The sequence below is a fragment of the Oncorhynchus kisutch genome, linkage group LG30 (genome assembly GCF_002021735.2).
Source record: "Oncorhynchus kisutch isolate 150728-3 linkage group LG30, Okis_V2, whole genome shotgun sequence".
Lineage (NCBI taxonomy): Eukaryota > Metazoa > Chordata > Actinopteri > Salmoniformes > Salmonidae > Oncorhynchus > Oncorhynchus kisutch.
In genome coordinates, this window is record NC_034203.2 from 49,049,020 (window position 1) to 49,070,358 (window position 21,339).

Consider the following 21,339-nt stretch of genomic DNA (forward strand, 5'->3'; position numbering starts at 1 on the left):
CCAGAGGAGAGGAGGAGACCAGAGGAGAGGAGGAGACCAGAGGAGAGAAGGAGACCAGAGGAGAGGAGACCAGAGGAGACCAGAGGAGAGGAGGAGAGGAGACCAGAGGAGAAGAGGAGACCAGAGGAGAGAAGGAGAGGAGACCAGAGGAGAGAAGGAGACCAGAGGAGAGGAGGAGACCAGAGGAGAGGCGGAGACCAGAGGAGAGGAGGAGACCAGAGGAGAGAAGGAGACCAGAGGAGAGAAGGAGACCAGAGGAGACGAGACCAGAGAAAAGAAGAGGAGACCAGAGGACACACAGTCAGCCAGTAACACACACAGTCAGCCAGTAACACACACAGTCAGCCAGTAACACACACAGTCAGCCAGTAACACACACAGTCAGCCAGTAACACACACAGTCAGCCAGTAACACAAACAGTCAGCCCACTACATGTCTGTATGACCCAGACACCCAATAGGTTTCATACAGGGTTCAGGGGTTAAGAGTTCAGCTTCTGGCGGCCATGGCCTGTTGTCAGGGGTTAGAGTTCAGGTCATAACGGCCACAGCCTGTTGCTGCTGCTGGTCAGATGACTGGAGCTGCTTCCCCAGGTACTCCCTGCAGAGGACAGGAGAACATTCAATCACACACAATGTAGCTTCCAGGTACTCCCTGGAGAGGAGAGGGCAGAGGTCAATCAATAAGGCATTCTAAACTGAACAAAAACATGACATTTAAATTCCTCATTCTTTTATTATTACACCTTTATTTAACCAAGTAGGCTACTTGAGAACTAGTTCTCATTTACAACTGAGACCTGGCCAAGATAAAGCAAAGCAGTGCGACATAAACAACAACACAGAGTTACACATGGAATAAACAAACATACAGTCAATAACACAATAGAAAAGTCTATATACAGTGTGTGCAAATGAGGTAGGATAAGGGAGGTAAGGCAATAAATAGGCCATAGTGGATTATTAATTTAGCAATTAAACACTAGAGTGATAGATGTGCAGAAGAGTAATGTACAAGTAGAGGTACTGGGGTGCAAAGAAGCAAATAAATAGATAAACAACAATATAGGGATGAGGTAGCTGGGTGGGCTATTTACAGATGGGCTGTGTACAGGTGCAGTGATCTGTAAACTGCTCTGACAGCTGATGCTTAAAGTTAGTGAAGGAGATATAAGTCTCCAGCTTCAGTGATTTCTGCAATTCGTTCCAGTCATTGGCAGCAGAGAACTGGAAGGAAAGGCAGCCAAAGGATGAGTTGGCTTTGGGGATGACCAGTGAGATATACCTGCTGGAGCGCGTGCTACGGGTGTGTGCTGCTATGGTGACCAGTGAGCTGAGATAAGGCGGGGCTTTACCTAGTGTTGGATTCGGGGTAAACTTTAAACATTGAGATATTAAAGACATGATAGATCAGAAGCATAGAATATAAGGAGAGAAAGAGACTGGGTTTTATGTCAGAAGTTAATGGTTTTCTGTGGAAAGACAGATGCTTTGGAATGTGTTGGATGGAGATCTTGGAAACTAACAATGTCACTGAGGGAGAGAGGGTAATGTATAACGTTTACATTATGTCAGGATATGTCACTGAGGGAGAGAGGGTAATGTATCACATTTACATTATGTCAGGATATGTCACTGAGGGAGAGAGGGTAATGTAAAACGTTTACATAGTCAGATCATGTTATTGTTAGCCATCAGGGATCCTCTGGGAGGAGAAGAGACACCGTCTGGTATCAATAACGAGGACAGCCTTGAGTTGGGGAGGAGTGAGCACTTTGGGGCAGAGGTCAGGTTAGATGAAGTGAGGAAGAACAGTGGCAAACAGAAGGGCCAGCAAAACAAATCAAAGTGTATTTGTCACGTGCACCGAATACAACAGGTGAAATGCTTACTTACAGGCTCTAACCAACAGTGCGAAAAAAAGGTGTGTGTGTGTGTGTGTGTGTGTGTGTGTGTGTGTAGGTAAGTAAAGAAATAAAACAGTAAAAAGACATTTGAAATAAGACTAGCAAGGCTACATACAGACACCTGTTAGTAGCAAGGCTACATACAGACACCTGTTAGTAGCAAGGCTACATACAGACACCTGTTAGTAGCAAGGCTACATACAGACACCTGTTAGTAGCAAGGCTACATACAGACACCTGTTAGTAGCAAGGCTACATACAGACACCTGTTAGTAGCAAGGCTACATACAGACACCTGTTAGTAGCAAGGCTACATACAGACACCTGTTAGTAGCAAGGCTACATACAGACACCTGTTAGTAGCAAGGCTACATACAGACACCTGTTAGTAGCAAGGCTATATACAGACACCTGTTAGTAGCAAGGCTATATACAGACACCTGTTAGTAGCAAGGCTATATACAGACACCTGTTAGTAGCAAGGCTATATACAGACACCTGTTAGTAGCAAGGCTACATACAGACACCTGTTAGTAGCAAGGCTATATACAGACACCTGTTAGTAGCAAGGCTATATACAGACACCTGTTAGTAGCAAGGCTACATACAGACACCTGTTAGTAGCAAGGCTATATACAGACACCTGTTAGTAGCAAGGCTACATACAGACACCTGTTAGTAGCAAGGCTATATACAGACACCTGTTAGTAGCAAGGCTATATACAGACACCTGTTAGTAGCAAGGCTATATACAGACACCTGTTAGTAGCAAGGCTATATACAGACACCTGTTAGTAGCAAGGCTACATACAGACACCTGTTAGTAGCAAGGCTATATACAGACACCTGTTAGTAGCAAGGCTATATACAGACACCTGTTAGTAGCAAGGCTACATACAGACACCTGTTAGTAGCAAGGCTACATACAGACACCTGTTAGTAGCAAGGCTATATACAGACACCTGTTAGTAGCAAGGCTATATACAGACACCTGTTAGTAGCAAGGCTATATACAGACACCTGTTAGTAGCAAGGCTACATACAGACACCTGTTAGTAGCAAGGCTATATACAGACACCTGTTAGTAGCAAGGCTACATACAGACACCTGTTAGTAGCAAGGCTATATACAGACACCTGTTAGTAGCAAGGCTATATACAGACACCTGTTAGTAGCAAGGCTACATACAGACACCTGTTAGTAGCAAGGCTATATACAGACACCTGTTAGTAGCAAGGCTATATACAGACACCTGTTAGTAGCAAGGCTATATACAGACACCTGTTAGTAGCAAGGCTATATACAGACACCTGTTAGTAGCAAGGCTACATACAGACACCTGTTAGTAGCAAGGCTATATACAGACACCTGTTAGTAGCAAGGCTATATACAGACACCTGTTAGTAGCAAGGCTATATACAGACACCTGTTAGTAGCAAGGCTATATACAGACACCTGTTAGTAGCAAGGCTACATACAGACACCTGTTAGTAGCAAGGCTATATACAGACACCTGTTAGTAGCAAGGCTATATACAGACACCTGTTAGTAGCAAGGCTATATACAGACACCTGTTAGTAGCAAGGCTATATACAGACACCTGTTAGTAGCAAGGCTATATACAGACACCTGTTAGTAGCAAGGCTATATACAGACACCTGTTAGTAGCAAGGCTATATACAGACACCTGTTAGTAGCAAAGCTATATACAGACACCTGTTAGTAGCAAGGCTATATACAGACACCTGTTAGTAGCAAGGCTCTATACAGACACCTGTTAGTAGCAAGGCTATATACAGACACCTGTTAGTAGCAAGGCTCTATACAGAGACCTGTTAGTAGCAAGGCTACATACAGACACCTGTTAGTAGCAAGGCTATATACAGACACCTGTTAGTAGCAAGGCTATATACAGACACCTGTTAGTAGCAAGGCTATATACAGACACCTGTTAGTAGCAAGGCTATATACAGACACCTGTTAGTAGCAAGGCTACATACAGACACCTGTTAGTAGCAAGGCTATATACAGACACCTGTTAGTAGCAAGGCTACATACAGACACCTGTTAGTAGCAAGGCTATATACAGACACCTGTTAGTAGCAAGGCTATATACAGACACCTGTTAGTAGCAAGGCTACATACAGACACCTGTTAGTAGCAAGGCTACATACAGACACCTGTTAGTAGCAAGGCTACATACAGACACCTGTTAGTAGCAAGGCTATATACAGACACCTGTTAGTAGCAAGGCTATATACAGACACCTGTTAGTAGCAAGGCTATATACAGACACCTGTTAGTACCAAGGCTACATACAGACACCTGTTAGTAGCAAGGCTACATACAGACACCTGTTAGTAGCAAGGCTATATACAGACACCTGTTAGTAGCAAGGCTATATACAGACACCTGTTAGTAGCAAGGCTATATACAGACACCTGTTAGTAGCAAGGCTATATACAGACACCTGTTACTAGCAAGGCTATATACAGACACCTGTTAGTAGCAAGGCTATATACAGACACCTGTTAGTAGCAAGGCTACATGCAGACACCTGTTAGTAGCAAGGCTATATACAGACACCTGTTAGTAGCAAGGCTACATACAGACACCTGTTAGTAGCAAGGCTATATACAGACACCTGTTAGTAGCAAGGCTACATGCAGACACCTGTTAGTAGCAAGGCTACATGCAGACACCTGTTAGTAGCAAGGCTACATACAGACACCTGTTAGTAGCAAGGCTACATACAGACACCTGTTAGTCAGGCTTATTGAGGTAGTATGTACATGTAGGTATTGTTAAAGTGACGATGCATATATGATAAACAGAGAGTAGCAGCAGCGTAAGAGAGAGGTTTGGGGGGAGGGAACCCAATGCAAATAGTCCGGGTAATCATCGGTTACCTGTTCAGGAGTCTTATGGCTTTGAGTTAAAAATATTGAGAAGCCTTTCTGTCCTAGACTTGGCACTCCGGTACCGCTTGCCATGCGGTAGTAAAGAGAAAAGTCTATGACTGGGGTGGCTGGGGTCTTTGACAATTTTTAGGGCCTTCCTCTGACACCGCCTGGTGTAGAGGTCCTGGATGGCAGGCAGCTTTGCCCCAGTGATGTACTGTGCCGTACGCACTACCCTCTTAAGTGCCTTGCGGTCGGAGGCCGAGCAATTGCCCTACCAGGCAGTGATTCAACCAGTCAGGATATTTTGATGTTGTAGCTGTAGAACATTTTGAGGATCTCAGGACCCATGCCAAACCTTTTTAGTTTCCTGAGGGGGAATAGGCTTTGTCGTGCCCTCTTCACGACTGTCTTGGTGTGTTTGGACCATTCTAGTTTGTTGGTGATGTGGACACCAAGGAATTTGAAGCTCTCAACCTGCTCCACTACAGCCCCATTGATGAGAATGGTCGTCCTTTTCCTGTAGTCCAGGATCCAGTTGCAGAGGGAGGTGTTTAGTCCCAGGTTCCTTATCTTAGTGGTGAGCTTTGAGGGGAATATGGTGTTGAACGCTGAGCTGTAGTCAATGAATAGCATTGTCACATAGGTGTTCCTTTGTCCAGGTGGGAAAGGGCAGTGTGGAGTGCAATAGAGATTGCATCATCTGTTGATCTGTTTGGGCGGTATGCAAATTGGAGTGGGTCTAGGGTTCCTCGGATAATGGTGTTGATGTGAGCCATTACCAGCCTTTCAAAGCACTTCATGGCTACGGATGTGAGTGCTACGGGTCTGTAGTCATTTAGGCAGGTTGCCTTTGTGTACGTGGGCACAGGGACTATGGTGGTCTGCTTGAAGCATGTTGGTATTACAGACTGAATCAGGGACATGTTGAACATATCAGTGAAGACACCTGCCAGTTGGTCAGCACATGCCTGGAGCACACGTCCTGGTAATCCGTCTGGCCCCGCAGCCTTGTGTATGTTGACCTGTTTAAAGGTCTTACTCACGTCGGCTACGGAGAGCGTGATCACAGAGTTGTCCGGAAGAGCTGATGCTCTCATGCATGCCACAGTGTTGCTTGCCTCGAAGCGAGCATAGAAGTGATTTAGCTCATCTGGTAGGCTTGGGTCACTGGGCAGCTCGCGGCTGTGCTTCCCTTTGTAGTCTGTAATAGTTTGCACGCGCTGCCACATAAGACGAGCGTTGTAGTATGATTCAATCTTAGCCCTGTATTGACGCTTTGCCTGTTCGATGGATCGTCGCATGGCATAGTGTGATTTCTTGTAAGCTTCCGGGTTAGAGTCCCGCACCTTGGAATTGGCAGCTTTACCCTTAAGCTCAGTGCGAATGTTGCCTGTAATCTATGGCTTCTGGTTGGGGTATGTACGTACAGTCACTGTGGGGACGACGTCCTCAATGCACTTATTGATAAAGCCAGTGACTGATGTGGTGTACTCCTCAATATCATCTGAAGAATCCCGGAACATGTTCCAGTCTGTGATAGCAAAACAGTACTGTGGTTTAGCATCTGCTTCATCTGACCATTTTTTATAGACCGAATCACTGGTGCTTCCTGCTTTAATTTTTGCTTGTAAGCAGGAATCAGGAGGATAGAGTTGTGGTCAGATTTACCAAATGGAGGGCGAGGGAGAGCTTTGTACACGTCTCTGTGTGTGGAGTACAGGTGATCTAAAATGATTTCCCTCTGGTTGCACATTTAACATGTTGATGGAAATGAACTGATTTAAGATTCCCTGCATTAAAGTCTCCGGCCACTAGGAGCGTCGTCTCTGGGTGAGTGGTTCCTGTTTGCTTATTTCCTTACACAGCTGACTGAGTGCGGTCTTAGTGCCAGCATCTGTCTGTGGTGGTAAATAAACAGCCATGAATAGTATAGCTGAAAACTCTGTAGGCAAGTAGTGTGGTCTGCAATTTATCACAATATACTCTACTTCAGGCGAGCAAAATTTAGAGACTTCCTTAGATTTCGTGCACCAGCTGTTGTTTACAAATATGCACAGACCGCCCCCCTCGTCTTACTGGAGTGTGCTGTTCTATCCTGCCGGTGCAGCGTATATCCTGCTAGCTGAATATCCATGTTGTCATTCAGCCATGATTCCGTGAAACATAGGATATTACAGTTTGGTGTCCCGTTGGTAGGATATTCGTGATCGTACCTCGTCTAGTTTATTGTCCAATGATTGCACGTTGGCGAATAGTATTGACGGTAACGGCAGCTTTCCTACTCGCCTTCTGCGGGTCCTGACCAGGCATCCTGCTCTGTGTCCTCTGTACCTGCGTCTCTTTCTATTGCCAATGAAGGGGATATCGGCTTTGTCGGGTGTCTGAAGTACATCCTGTGCATCCTGCTTGTTGAAGAAAAAATCTTTGTCTAATCCGAGGTGACTGATCGTTGTCCTGATATCCAGAAGCTCTTTTTTTGCAGTAAAATTCGGTGGCAGAAACATGTACAAAATAAGTTACAAATAACGGGAAACCCCCCCACATAATAGCACAATTGGTTAGACGCCCGTAAAACAGCTGCCATTTTTTCCGGCGCCATTTTAGTTTAGTGTTGTCTCTCTTGTCGTGTGTTTTGTCCTATATTTCTATTAAATGTATTTTTAATCCCCACAGGAGGCCTTTTGCCTTTTGGTAAGCTGTCATTGTAAATGTAAACTGGACATTCAAAGACTTGTCCCGAAGCCACTCCTGTGTTGTCTTGGCTGTGTCATCGCCCCCAGTCTGAGGTTCTGAGGGCTCTGGAGCAGGTTTTTAAACCAATGATCTCTGTGTACTTTGCTCCATTCATCTTTCCCTCGATCCTGACTGGTCTCCCAGTCCCTGCCGCTGAAAAACATCCCCACAGCATGATGATGCCACCACCACGTCTCACCGTAGGGATGCTGCCATGTTTCCTCCAGAAGGGACGCTTAGCATTCATGCCAAAGAGTTCAATCTTGGTTTCATCAGACCAGAGAAACTTGTTTCTCATGGTCTGAGTCCTTTAGGTGACTTTTGGCAAATACCAAGCCAGTTGTCATGTGCCTTTTACTGAGGAGTGGTTTCCGTCTGGCCACTCTACCATAAAGGCCTGATCCTTGCAGTAAAACCTTCCAGAAGGACAACCATCTCCACAGAGGAACTCTGGAGTTCTGTCAGAGTAACCATTGGGTTCTTGGTTACATCCCAGACCAAGGCCCTCCTCCCTCGATTACTCAGTTTGGCCGGGTGGCCAGCTCTAGGAAGAGTCTTAGAGCCACACTTCTTGCATTTAAGAATGATGGAGGCCACTGTGTTCTTGAGGACCTTCAATGCTGCAGACATTTGTTGGTACCCTTCCCCAGATCTGTGCCTCGACACAATCCTGTCTCGGAGCTCTAAGGACAATTCCTTCCACCTCATGGCTTGGTTTTTGCTCTGACATGTACTGTCAACTGTGGGACCTTATATAGACAAGTGTGTGCCTTTCCAAATCATGTAAAATCAACCACAGGTGGACTCCAATCAATTTGTAGAAACATCTCAAGGATGATCAATGGAAACAGGATACATCTGAGCTCAATTTCGAGTCTCATAGCAAATTGTCTGAATACTTATGTAAATAAGGTGTCTTTTTTATTTTCAATTAATTTGCAAACATTTCTAAAAACCTGTTTTCGCTTCGTCATTATGGGGCATTGTGAGTAGATTGACGGGGAAAGCATTTAATTTAATACATTTTAGAATGTGGTTGTAATGTAACAAACGGTAGAAAAAGTCCTGGGGTCTGAATACTTTCCGAATGCCCTGTACAGTCAGTGCTGCAGACAGACCAAGGAAGAACAACTCCGACTGCTGGTTTGAGTTATTTCTGTTTAAATCAGAAACTAATTTAGATCTGTGAAACCAGGTGTACAATCAGTGAATGGATAAAGTGACAGCCTCCTCTTCCTGCCCTCTTCTTCTCCATGGCATTTCCTCCATCATCCTCCTCTCCCTCTCCCCCTCCCCCCACTTCCCTCTCCTCCTCTGCCTCGCTCTCCCCCTCCCCCCACTTCCCTCTCCTCCTCCGCCTCGCTTTCCCCCTCCCCCCACTTCCCTCTCCTCCTCCGCCTCGCTTTCCCCCTCCCCCCACTTCCCTCTCCTCCTCCGCCTCGCTCTCCCCCTCCCCCCACTCCCCTCTCCTCCTCCGCCTCGCTCTCCCCCCACTCCCCTCTCCTCCTTCGTCTCGCTCTCCCCCTCCCCCCACTTCCCTCTCCTCCTCCGCCTCACTCTCCCCCCTCCTCCACCGCCTTGCCCTCCCCCTCCCCCCTCTCCTCCTCCGCCTCGCTCTCCCCCTCCCCCCACTTCCCTCTCCTCCTCTGCCTCACTCTCCCCCCTCCTCCTCCGCCTCACTCTCCCCCTCCCCCCACTCCCCACTCCCCTCTCCTCCTCCGCCTCCGCCTCGCTCTCCCCTACTCCCCTCTCCTCCTCCGCCTCACTCTCCCCCCTCCTCCACCGCCTTGCCCTCCCCTCCCTGCAGTATTGTGTACAAGTCCACGTTTCCTATGAGAAAGACAGAAGTCTGTACAGAGTGAGTCAATAGCCATTCAGTCAATCAGACAAAGCAGCGGCCTAGAGATGCTGAGGTTTCTCCTAACAGACAGAGGAAGAAGAGAATATTAAACCTGAAGACCCTGACACAGAGGATGTCTATACTTTCAGCTCTGAAACATTCCTAAAGACATTCCTAATTCTCTGTTTCAGCAGCAGAGCCATATCAACCCCCTACCACACTGAAGCCTTACACTCTCATAAAACCAGCAGCAGAGCCATACCACTACCAAACACACTAAAACCTTATATCAATTCATACAACCTAACAGCATCACTAAGACTAGTGTTGACATAGGGGAGTGTATGTATTTATTTGGACAGTGAAGCTAAAACTTTTAATTTGGTTCTATACTCCATTTTGGAGATCAAATGTTTCATATGAGGCGAAATTCCAGAATGTCACCTTTGTTTGAGGGTATTTTTTATAAATATATGTTCTACCACTTTTACTGAAACGTTGATTAATGTGCACTGTCCCTGTAAAAATAAAAATAAACTCAAACTCAAACCATTTAGAAATGAAATCACTTTGTATCTAGTCCCTCCATATGTTTTAAGTGAGACGACATGTTCAAATAATGTCTATACACACCATTCACAAAGATATAGATTTATATTCTGGACTTGGATAAGGAAGCTAAATTCCTGCAATTCTATCCATTGTACCATGGGGTTTGTACTGTGTATTTAAATACTGGATTCTCAATGTAGCTCATTCTAATATTTCTACTACTGAACAATGCCTTTAGTTACAGTGCAGACAGTATTCACACCCCTAGACTTTTTCCACATTTGGTTGCGTTACAAGCTGGCATTAAATGGATTTGTAATTTTTTTGTCAACAATCTACACAAATACTCTGTCAAAGTGGAAGAAAAATCCTGACATTTGTAAAAAACAAACAAAAAACAACAACACATATCTTGATTAGATAAGTATTCAACCCCCTGAGTGAATATGAGCAGCAGTAGTAGTAATAGCAGCAGTAGTAGTAATAGCAGCGGTAGTAGTAATAGCAGCGGTAGTAGTAATAGCAGTAGTAGTAATAGCAGCAGTAGTAATAGCAGTAGTAGTAGTAATAGCAGCGGTAGTAGTAATAGCAGTAGTAGTAATAGCAGCGGTAGTAGTAATAGCAGTAGTAGTAATAGCAGCGGTAGTAGTAATAGCAGCAGTAGTAATAGCAGTGGTAGTAGTAATAGCAGCGGTAGTAGTAATAGCAGTAGTAGTAATAGCAGCAGTAGTAGTAATAGCAGCAGTAGTAGTAATAGCAGCAGTAGTAATAGCAGCAGTAGTAGTAATAGCAGCAGTAGTAGTAATAGCAGTAGTAGTAATAGCAGCAGTAGTAGTAATAGCAGCGGTAGTAGTAATAGCAGCGGTAGTAGTAATAGCAGTAGTAGTAATAGCAGCAGTAGTAGTAATAGCAGCAGTAGTAGTAATAGCAGCAGTAGTAATAGCAGCAGTAGTAGTAATAGCAGCAGTAGTAGTAATAGCAGTAGTAGTAATAGCAGCAGTAGTAGTAATAGCAGCGGTAGTAGTAATAGCAGCAGTAGTAATAGCAGCGGTAGTAGTAATAGCAGTAGTAGTAATAGCAGCAGTAGTAGTAATAGCAGTAGTAGTAATAGCAGCGGCAGTAGTAATAGCAGCAGTAGTAGTAATAGCAGCGGTAGTAGTAATAGCAGAAGTAGTAATAGCAGCAGTAGTAGTAATAGCAGCAGTAGTAGTAATAGCAGCAGTAGTAGTAATAGCAGTAGTAGTAATAGCAGCGGTAGTAATAGCAGCAGTAGTAATAGCAGCGGTAGTAGTAATAGCAGTAGTAATAGCAGCAGTAGTAGTAATAGCAGCAGTAGTAGTAATAGCAGCAGTAGTAGTAATAGCAGCAGTAGTAATAGCAGCAGTAGTAATAGCAGCAGTAGTAATAGCAGCAGTAGTAGTAATAGCAGCAGTAGTAATAGCAGCAGTAGTAATAGCAGCAGTAATAGCAGCAGTAGTAGTAGTAATAGCAGCAGTAGTAATAGCAGCAGTAGTAGTAATAGCAGCAGTAGTAATAGCAGCAGTAGTTGTAATAGCAGCAGCAGTAGTAATAGCAGCGGTAGTAGTAATAGCAGTAGTAGTAATAGCAGCAGTAATAGCAGCAGTAGTAATAGCAGCAGTAGTAGTAATAGCAGCAGTAGTAATAGCAGTAGTAGTAGTAATAGCAGCGGTAGTAGTAATAGCAGTAGTAGTAATAGCAGTAGTAGTAATAGCAGCGGCAGTAGTAATAGCAGCAGTAGTAGTAATAGCAGCGGTAGTAGTAATAGCAGCAGTAGTAGTAATAGCAGCGGTAGTAGTAATAGCAGTAGTAGTAATAGCAGTAGTAGTAATAGCAGCGGCAGTAGTAATAGCAGCAGTAGTAATAGCAGCAGTAGTAGTAATAGCAGCAGTAGTAGTAATAGCAGCGGTAGTAGTAATAGCAGTAGTAGTAATAGCAGTAGTAGTAATAGCAGCGGCAGTAGTAATAGCAGCAGTAGTAGTAATAGCAGCGGTAGTAGTAATAGCAGAAGTAGTAATAGCAGCAGTAGTAGTAATAGCAGCAGTAGTAGTAATAGCAGCGGTAGTAGTAATAGCAGTAGTAGTAATAGCAGTAGTAGTAATAGCAGCGGTAGTAGTAATAGCAGTAGTAATAGCAGCAGTAGTAGTAATAGCAGCAGTAGTAGTAATAGCAGCAGTAGTAGTAATAGCAGCAGTAGTAGTAATAGCAGCAGTAGTAATAGCAGCAGTAGTAATAGCAGCAGTAATAGCAGCAGTAGTAATAGCAGCAGTAGTAGTAATAGCAGCAGTAGTAATAGCAGCAGTAGTAATAGCAGCAGTAGTAATAGCAGCAGTAGTAGTAATAGCAGCAGTAGTAGTAATAGCAGCAGTAGTAGTAATAGCAGCAGTAGTAGTAATAGCAGCAGTAGTAGTAATAGCAGCAGTAGTAATAGCAGCAGTAGTTGTAATAGCAGCAGCAGTAGTAATAGCAGCAGTAGTAGTAATAGCAGTAGTAGTAATAGCGGTAGTAGTAATAGCAGCGGTAGTAGTAATAGCAGCAGTAGTAGCAGCAGTAGTAATAGCAGCAGCAGTAATAGCAGCAGTAGTAGTAATAGCAGTAGTAGTAATAGCAGCAGTAGTAATAGCAGCAGTAGTAATAGCAGCAGTAGTAGTAATAGCAGCAGTAGTAATAGCAGCAGTAGTAGTAATAGCAGCAGTAGTAATAGCAGCAGTAGTAGTAATAGCAGCGGCAGTAGTAATAGCAGCGGCAGTAGTAATAGCAGCGGTAGTAGTAATAGCAGCGGTAGTAGTACGTACCGGTTGGGGACCATGAGTTTAAACTAGTACCTAGTAGTATAGTAGTAGTACGTACCAGTTGTGGACCATGAGTTTAAACTAGTACCTAGTAGTATAGTAGTAGTAGTACCAGTTGTGGACCATGAGTTTAAACTAATAGCTAGTAGTATAGTAGTAGTACGTACCAGTTGTGGACCATGAGTTTCTGCACGGCCAGCAGGGCGTTGTAGCGGACCAGCTGATCGTCATGGTGCATGTGGTTCATCACCAGCTGTTTACCTCCAAGCTGCTCTATCACCCTGACAGAGAGATAAACACTGGTTAGACCCACAGACAGACAATATAGGTAGAGGTAACCATTTAATACCTTAGGAAATGAGAACCTTTCTGGTGAACAGAACAGATGCAGACAGTTTATCCATTCACATTAATCGGTGGGAGGGAGATGGAGAGCTGTGTTAGAGTGGTCTAATTGCAGTGCATTTGTATTCAGACCCCTTGACTTTTCCTACATTTTGCTACGTTACAGCCTTATTCTTTTCAAATGTATTATAAAGAAAATACTGAAATATCACATTTACATAAGTATTCAGACCCTTTACTCAGTACTTTGTTGAAACACCTATGGCAGCGATTACAGCCTTCAAGTTTGCCAGTCCCTGCCGCTGAAAAACATCCCCACAGCATGATGCTGCCACCACCATGATTCCCTGTAGGGATGGTGTCAGGTTTCCTCCAGAAGGGAAGCTTGGCATTCAGGCAAAAATAGTTCAATCTTGATTTCATCAACCCAGATAATCTTGTTTCTCATGGTCTGAGTCCTTTAGGTGCCTTTTGGCAAACTCCAAGTGGGCTGTCATGTGCCTTTTACTGAGGAGTGGCTTTCGTCTGGCCAATCTACAATAGAGGCCTGATTGGTGGAGTGCTTCTCCCCAGATTGCTCAGTTTGGCCGGGCAGCCAGCTCTAGGAAGAGTCTTGGTGGTTCCAAACTTTTTCCATTTAAGAATGATGGAGGCCACTGTGTTCTCGGGGACCTTTAATGCTGTAGACATTTTTTAGTACCCTTCCCCAGATCGGTGCCTCGACACAATCCTGTCTTGGAGCTCAATGGACAATTCCTTCCAACTCATGGCTTGGTTTCTGCTCTGACACGCACTGTCAACATCCAACATCAAGGATGATCATTGAAAACAGAATGTACTAGAGCTCAATTTCTAAACCTGTTGATCCTTTGTCATTATGGGGTATTGTGGAGATTGAAGAGTAAAAAATGACACTTCATCCATTTTTAGAAAAAGGCTGTAACGTAATTGTTTGTTGTTCAAAAAGTCAAGGAGGTGAATACTTTTTGAATGCACTGTACATAGGGCAGAATGGAGGGAGGAGGCCAGGGAGGTAGTGGAGGGAGGAGGCCAGGGAGGTAGTGGAGGGAGGAGGCCAGGGAGGTAGTGGAGGGAGGAGGCCAGAGAGGTAGTTGAGGGAGGAGGCCAGGGAGGTAGTGGAGGGAGGAGGCCAGGGAGGTAGTGGAGGGAGGAGGCCAGGGAGGTAGTGGAGGGAGGAGGCCAGGGAGGTAGTGGAGGGAGGAGACCAGGGAGGTAGTGGAGGGAGGAGGCCAGGGAGGTAGTGGAGGGAGGAGGCCAGGGAGGTAGTGGATGGAGGAGGCCAGGGAGGAGGCCAGGGAGGTAGTGGAGGGAGGAGGCCAGGGAGGAGGCCAGGGAGGTAGTGGAGGGAGGAGGCCAGGGAGGTAGTGGAGGGAGGAGGCCAGGGAGGTAGTGGAGGGAGGAGGCCAGGGAGGTAGTGGAGGGAGGAGGCCAGGGAGGTAGTGGAGGAGGCCAGGGAGGTAGTGGAGGGAGGAGGCCAGGGAGGTGGTGGAGGGAGGAGGCCAGGGAGGTAGTTGAGGGAGGAGGCCAGGGAGGAGGCCAGGGAGGTAGTGGAGGGAGGAGGCCAGGGAGGTAGTGGAGGGAGGAGGCCAGGGAGGTAGTGGAGGGAGGAGGCCAGGGAGGTAGTGGAGGGAGGAGGCCAGGGAGGTAGTGGAGGGAGGAGGCCAGAGAGGTAGTGGAGGGAGGAGGCCAGGGAGGAGGCCAGGGAGGTAGTGGAGGGAGGAGGCCAGGGAGGTAGTGGATGGAGGAGGCCAGAGAGGTAGTGGAGGGAGGAGGCCAGAGAGGTAGTGGAGGGAGGAGGCCAGAGAGGTAGTGGAGGGAGGAGGCCAGAGAGGTAGTGGAGGGAGGAGGCCAGAGAGGTAGTGGAGGGAGGAGGCCAGAGAGGTAGTGGAGGGAGGAGGCCAGGGAGGTAGTGGAGGGAGGAGGCCAGGGAGGTAGTGGAGGGAAGAGGCCAGAGAGGTAGTGGATGGAGGAGGCCAGGGAGGTAGTGGAGGGAGGAGGCCAGGGAGGTAGTGGAGGGAGGAGGCCAGAGAGGTAGTGGAGGGAGGAGGCCAGGGAGGTAGTGGAGGGAGGAGGCCAGGGAGGTAGTGGAGGGAGGAGGCCAGAGAGGTAGTGGAGGGAGGAGGCCAGGGAGGTAGTGGAGGGAGGAGGCCAGGGAGGTAGTGGAGGGAGGAGGCCAGGGAGGTAGTGGAGGGAGGAGGCCAGAGAGGTAGTGGAGGGAGGAGGCCAGGGAGGTAGTGGAGGGAGGAGGCCAGGGAGGTAGTGGAGGGAGGAGGCCAGGGAGGTAGTGGAGGGAGGAGGCCAGAGAGGTAGTGGAGGGAGGAGGCCAGGGAGGTAGTGGAGGGAGGAGGCCAGGGAGGTAGTGGAGGGAGGAGGCCAGAGAGGTAGTGGAGGGAGGAGGCCACGGAGGTAGTGGAGGGAGGAGGCCAGGGAGGTAGTGGAGGGAGGAGGCCAGGGAGGTAGTGGAGGGAGGAGGCCAGAGAGGTAGTGGAGGGAGGAGGCCAGGGAGGTAGTGGAGGGAGGAGGCCAGGGAGGTAGTGGAGGGAGGAGGCCAGGGAGGTAGTGGAGGGAGGAGGCCAGAGAGGTAGTGGAGGGAGGAGGCCAGGGAGGTAGTGGAGGGAGGAGGCCAGGGAGGTAGTGGAGGGAGGAGGACAGGGAGGTAGTGGAGGGAGGAGGCCAGGGAGGTAGTGGAGGGAGGAGGCCAGGGAGGTAGTGGAGGGAGGAGGCCAGGGTGGTAGTGGAGGGAGGAGGCCAGGGAGGTAGTGGAGGGAGGAGGCCAGGGAGGTAGTGGAGGGAGGAGGCCAGGGAGGTAGTGGAGGGAGGAGGCCAGAGAGGTAGTGGAGGGAGGAGGCCAGGGAGGTAGTGGAGGGTGGACGCCAGGGAGTTTAAAAAATATTTTTTATACCCAACTCCAGTCCCCCCCCCAACAGCATGTTATTATTGGTAGGTAGAGGGGTAGTGTCCCCAACAGCATGTTATTATTGGTAGGTAGAGGGGTAGTGTCCCCAACAGCATGTTATTATTGGTAGGTAGAGGGGTAGTGTCCCCAACAACATGTTATTATTGGTAGGTAGAGGGGTAGTGTCCCCAACAGCACACAGTTTTGTTATAGCTCTGGGCAAACACACCTGACTCAACTCATTGAGGGCTTTATGATTAGTTGGCAAGTTGAATCGGGTGTGCTTGTCCGGGCTATTGGAGGACTGGAGTTGGTAAACACTACAATAGGATATGGTACGATCCAATAATAACACTCTGTGTGTCCTTACCGTTTCCCCCGAGGGTAGTGTCTGACGTATTCACCAACATCATGAGCAGCTACAGCAATAACCTGAGGGTCATCAGATACCTCCAACAGCCGAGTAAGGATCCTGAGGAGGGAGAACATATAACTAATGCTAACATCAGATACAGTGGGGCAAAAAAGTATTTAGTCAGCCACCAATTGTGCAAGTTCTCCCACTTAAAAAGATTAGGCCTGTAATGTATCATAGGTAACCTTCAACTATGACAGACAAAATGAGAAAAAAAATCCTGAAAATCACATTGTAGGATTTTTAATGAATTCATTTGCAAATTATGATGGAAAATAAGTATTTGGTCAATAACAAAAGTTTATCTCAATACTTTGTTATATACCCTTTGTTGGCAATGAAAGAGGTCAAACGTTTTCTGTAAGTCTTCACAAGGTTTTCACACACTGTTGCTGGTATTTTGGCCCATTCCTCCATGTAGATCTCCTCTAGAGCAGTGATGTTTTGGGGCTGTTGCTGGGCAACACGGACTTTCAACTCCCTCCAAAGAGGCTATATACAGGGGTACCGGTACAGAATCAATGTGGAGGCTATATACAGGGGGTACCGGTACAGAGTCAATGTGGAGGCTATATACAGGGGGTACCGGTACAGAGTCAATGTGGAGGCTCTATACAGGGGGTACCGGTACCGAGTCAGTGTGGAGGACATATACAGGAGTAACCGGTACCGAGTCAATGTGGAGGCTATATACAGGGGGTACCGGTACCGCGTCAGTGTGGAGGATATATACAGGGGGTACCAGGTACAGAGTCAGTGTGGAGGTTATATACAGGGGGTACCGGTACAGAGTCAGTGTGGAGACTATATACAGGCTATTATGGTACAGAGTCAGTGTGGAGACTATATACAGGGTATTACGGTACAGAGTCAATGTGGAGTCTATATACAGGGGGTACCGGTACAGAGTCAATGTGGAGACTATATACAGGGTATTACGGTACAGAGTCAATGTGGAGGCTATATACAGGGGGTACTGGTACAGACTCAGTGTGGAGGCTATATACAGGGGGTATTGGTACAGACTCAGTGTGGAGGCTATATACAGGGGGTATTGGTACAGACTCAGTGTGGAGGCTATATACAGGGGGTACCGGTACTGAGTCAGTGTGGAGGTTATATACAGGGGGTACCGGTTAGTTGTGAGGGGGTACAGGTTAGTTGAGGTAATTTGTACATGTAGGTGGGGGTGAAGTGACTATGCATGGATAACAAGCAATGAGTAGCAGCAGTGTACAAAACAAATGGAGAGGGGAGGGAATTGTGTTTGACCAGATACAATGTTATTTTACAGTAAACAAATTGACAACAGACTTTCAGCATGCTTATAGAGAAGGACATTCAACAAGCAAAGCACTTACACAAATGACTGATTGGCTGAGAGAAATTGATGACAAAAAGATTGGGGGGGCTGTTTTGTTAGACTTCAGTGCAGCTTTTGCTGCTAGCAAAACTTGTGTGTTCTGGCTTTACACCCCCTGCTATATTGTGGATAAAGAGTTACCCTGGATTGTAAACTGTCATAGTCAAAACATATTGATACAACAGTAGCTAAGATGGGGAGAAGTCTGTCCATAATAAAGTGCTGCTCTACCTTCTTAACAGCACTATCAACAAGGCAGGTTCTACAGGCCCTAGTTTCTACCTTCTTAACAACACTATCAACAAGGCAGGTCCTACAGGCCCTAGTTTCTACCTTCTTAACAACACTATCAACAAGGCAGGTCCTACAGGCCCTAGTTTCTACCTTCTTAACAGCACTGTCAACAAGGCAGGTCCTACAGGCCCTAGTTTCTACCTTCTTAACAGCACTGTCAACAAGGCAGGTCCTACAGGTCCTAGTTTCTACCTTCTTAACAACACTATCAACAAGGCAGGTCCTACAGGTCCTAGTTTCTACCTTCTTAACAACACTATCAACAAGGCAGGTCCTACAGGCTCTAGTTTCTACCTTCTTAACAGCACTGTCAACAAGGCAGGTCCTACAGGTCCTAGTTTCTACCTTCTTAACAACACTATCAACAAGGCAGGTCCTACAGGCCCTAGTTTCTACCTTCTCAACAGCACTGTCAACAAGGCAGGTCCTACAGGCCCTAGTTTTGTCGCACCTTGATAACTGTTCAGTAGTGTGGTCAGGTGCCACAAAAAAGGACTTAGGAAAATTGTAATTGGTTCAGAACAGGGCAGTACGGCTGGTCTTTGGATGTACACAGAGAGCTAATATTAATAATATGCATGTCAATCTCTCCTGGCTCAAAGTGGAAGAGAGCTTGACTTCATCACTAATTGTATTCATGAGCGGTATTGACATGTTGAATGCACCGAGCTGTCTGGCACACAGCTCGGATACTCATGCCTACCCCACAAGACAAGCCACCAGAGGTCTCTTCACAGTCCCCAAGTCCAGAACAGACTGGGAGGCACACAGCACTTGCATAGATTCATGACTACATGGGACTCTATTCCACATCAAGTATCTGATGTAAACAGTAAAATTGGATTTAAAAAACAGATAATAACACCTTATGGAACAGCGGGGACTGTGGAGCAGCACAAACTTAGGCACAGACACACACGTACACATGGATTTTGTACTGTATATATGTGGTAGTGGTGGAGTAGGGGCCTCAGGGCACACAGTCTGAATGTATTGTAATGTTTTTAAAATGGTATAAACTGCCTTAATTTTGCTGGACTCCAGGAAGAGTAGCTGCATGAACTAATGGGGAACTGCTGAGCAGTTGCCATACCAGGCGGTGATGCAACCGGTCAGGATGCTCTCGATGGTGCAGCTGTAGAACTTTTTGAGGATCTATGCCACATTTTTTCAGTCTCCTGAGGGGGAAAAGGTTTTGTCGTTTCATCTTCCCGACTGTCTTGGTATGTTTGGACCATGATAGATCGTTGGTGATGTGGACACCAAGGAACTTGAAACTCTCGACCCGCTCCACTGCAGCCCCGTTGATGTTAATGGGGGCCTGTTTGGCCCACTTTTTCCTGTAGTCCACAATCACTTCCATCTTTCTCACGTTGAGGGAGAAGTTGGACAAGAGGAATACCTATGTGAGAATGCTGTTCATCGACTACAGCTCGGCATTCAACACCATAGTACCCTCCAAGCTCGTCATCAAGCTCGAGACCCTGGGTCTCGACCCCGCCCTGTGCAACTGGGTACTGGACTTCCTGACGGGCCGCCCCCAGGTGGTGAGGGTAGGCAACAACATCTCCTCCCCGCTGATCCTCAACACTGGGGCCCCACAAGGGTGCGTTCTGAGCCCTCTCCTGTACTCCCTGTTCACCCACGACTGCGTGGCCACGCACGCCTCCAACTCAATCATCAAGTTTGCGGACGACACAACAGTGGTAGGCTTGATTACCAACAACGACGAGACGGCCTACAGGGAGGAGGTGAGGGCCCTCGGAGTGTGGTGTCAGGAAAATAACCTCACACTCAACGTCAACAAAACTAAGGAGATGATTGTGGACTTCAGGAAACAGCAGAGGGAACACCCCCCCATCCACATCGATGGAACAGTAGTGGAGAGGGTAGCAAGTTTTAAGTTCCTCGGCATACACATCACAGACAAACTGAATTGGTCCACTCACACAGACAGCATCGTGAGGAAGGCGCAGCAGCGCCTCTTCAACCTCAGGAGGCTGAAGAAATTCGGCTTGTCACCAAAAGCACTCACAAACTTCTACAGATGCACAATCGAGAGCATCCTGGCGGGCTGTATCACCGCCTGGTATGGCAACTGCACCGCCCTCAACCGTAAGGCTCTCCAGAGGGTAGTGAGGTCTGCACAACGCATCACCGGGGGCAAACTACCTGCCCTCCAGGACACCTACACCACCCGATGCTACAGGAAGGCCATAAAGATCATCAAGGACATCAACCACCCGAGCCACTGCCTGTTCACCCCGCTGTCATCCAGAAGGCGAGGTCAGTACAGGTGCATCAAAGCTGGGACCGAGAGACTGAAAAACAGCTTCTATCTCAAGGCCATCAGACTGTTAAACAGCCACCACTAACATTGAGTGGCTACTGCCAACACACTGTCAATGACACTGACTCTACTCCAGCCACTTTAATCATGGGAATTGATGGGAAATGATGTAAATATATCACTAGCCACTTTAAACAATGCTACCTTATATAATGTTACTTACCCTACATTATTCATCTCATATGCATACGTAGATACTGTACTCTATATCATCGACTGCATCCTTATGTAATACATGTATCACTAGCCACTTTAACTATGCCACTTTGTTTACATACTCATCTCATATGTATATACTGTACTCGATACCATCTACTGTATCTTGCCTATGCCGCTCTGTACCATCACTCATTCATATATCCTTATGTACATATTCTTTATCCCCTTACACTGTGTATAAGACAGTAGTTTTTTTGGAATTGTTAGCTAGATTAACTTGTTGGTTATTACTGCATTGTCGGAACTAGAAGCACAAGCATTTCGCTACACTCGCATTAACATCTGCTAACCATGTGTATGTGACAAATACAATTTGATTTGATTTGATGATTTGATTTGATTTGTTCTCCTGGCATCACACTGCCAGTTCTCTGACCTCCTCCCTATAGGCTGTCTCTTCGATGTCGGTGATCAGGCCTAAACTTAATGATGGTGTTGGAGTCGTGTTTGGCAACACAGTCTTGGGTTAACAGGGAGTACAGGAGGGTACTGAGTACACACCCCTGAGGGGCCCTCCAAGGGTGTGCCCGCCGTCTCGTCGTTGATTACCAACAACGACAAGACGGCCTACAGGGAGGAGGTGAGGGCCCTCGGAGTGTGGTGTCAGGAAAATAACCTCACACTCAACGTCAACAAAACTAAGGAGATGATTGTGGACTTCAGGAAACAGCAGAGGGAACACCCCCCCATC

At 46.8% G+C, this 21,339-nt stretch overlaps 1 protein-coding gene across 2 annotated transcripts in view; it reads right to left on the reverse strand.

Annotated features, from left to right (window-relative positions):
- Positions 1–255: 255 nt before the first annotated feature.
- LOC109880601 (V-type proton ATPase subunit H) overlaps positions 256–21,339 on the reverse strand; it is a 76,973-nt gene continuing 55,889 nt past the window's right edge. For both annotated transcript variants that reach the window (XM_031810441.1, XM_031810439.1), the window contains 3 exons: positions 16,378–16,479; positions 12,913–13,026; positions 256–601 (listed from right to left, as the gene is read on the reverse strand). In XM_031810441.1, the coding sequence (XP_031666301.1) occupies positions 532–601; positions 12,913–13,026; positions 16,378–16,479 (286 nt within the window). In that variant the 3' untranslated portion in view covers positions 256–531. The remainder of the gene's footprint in view (positions 602–12,912; positions 13,027–16,377; positions 16,480–21,339) is intronic.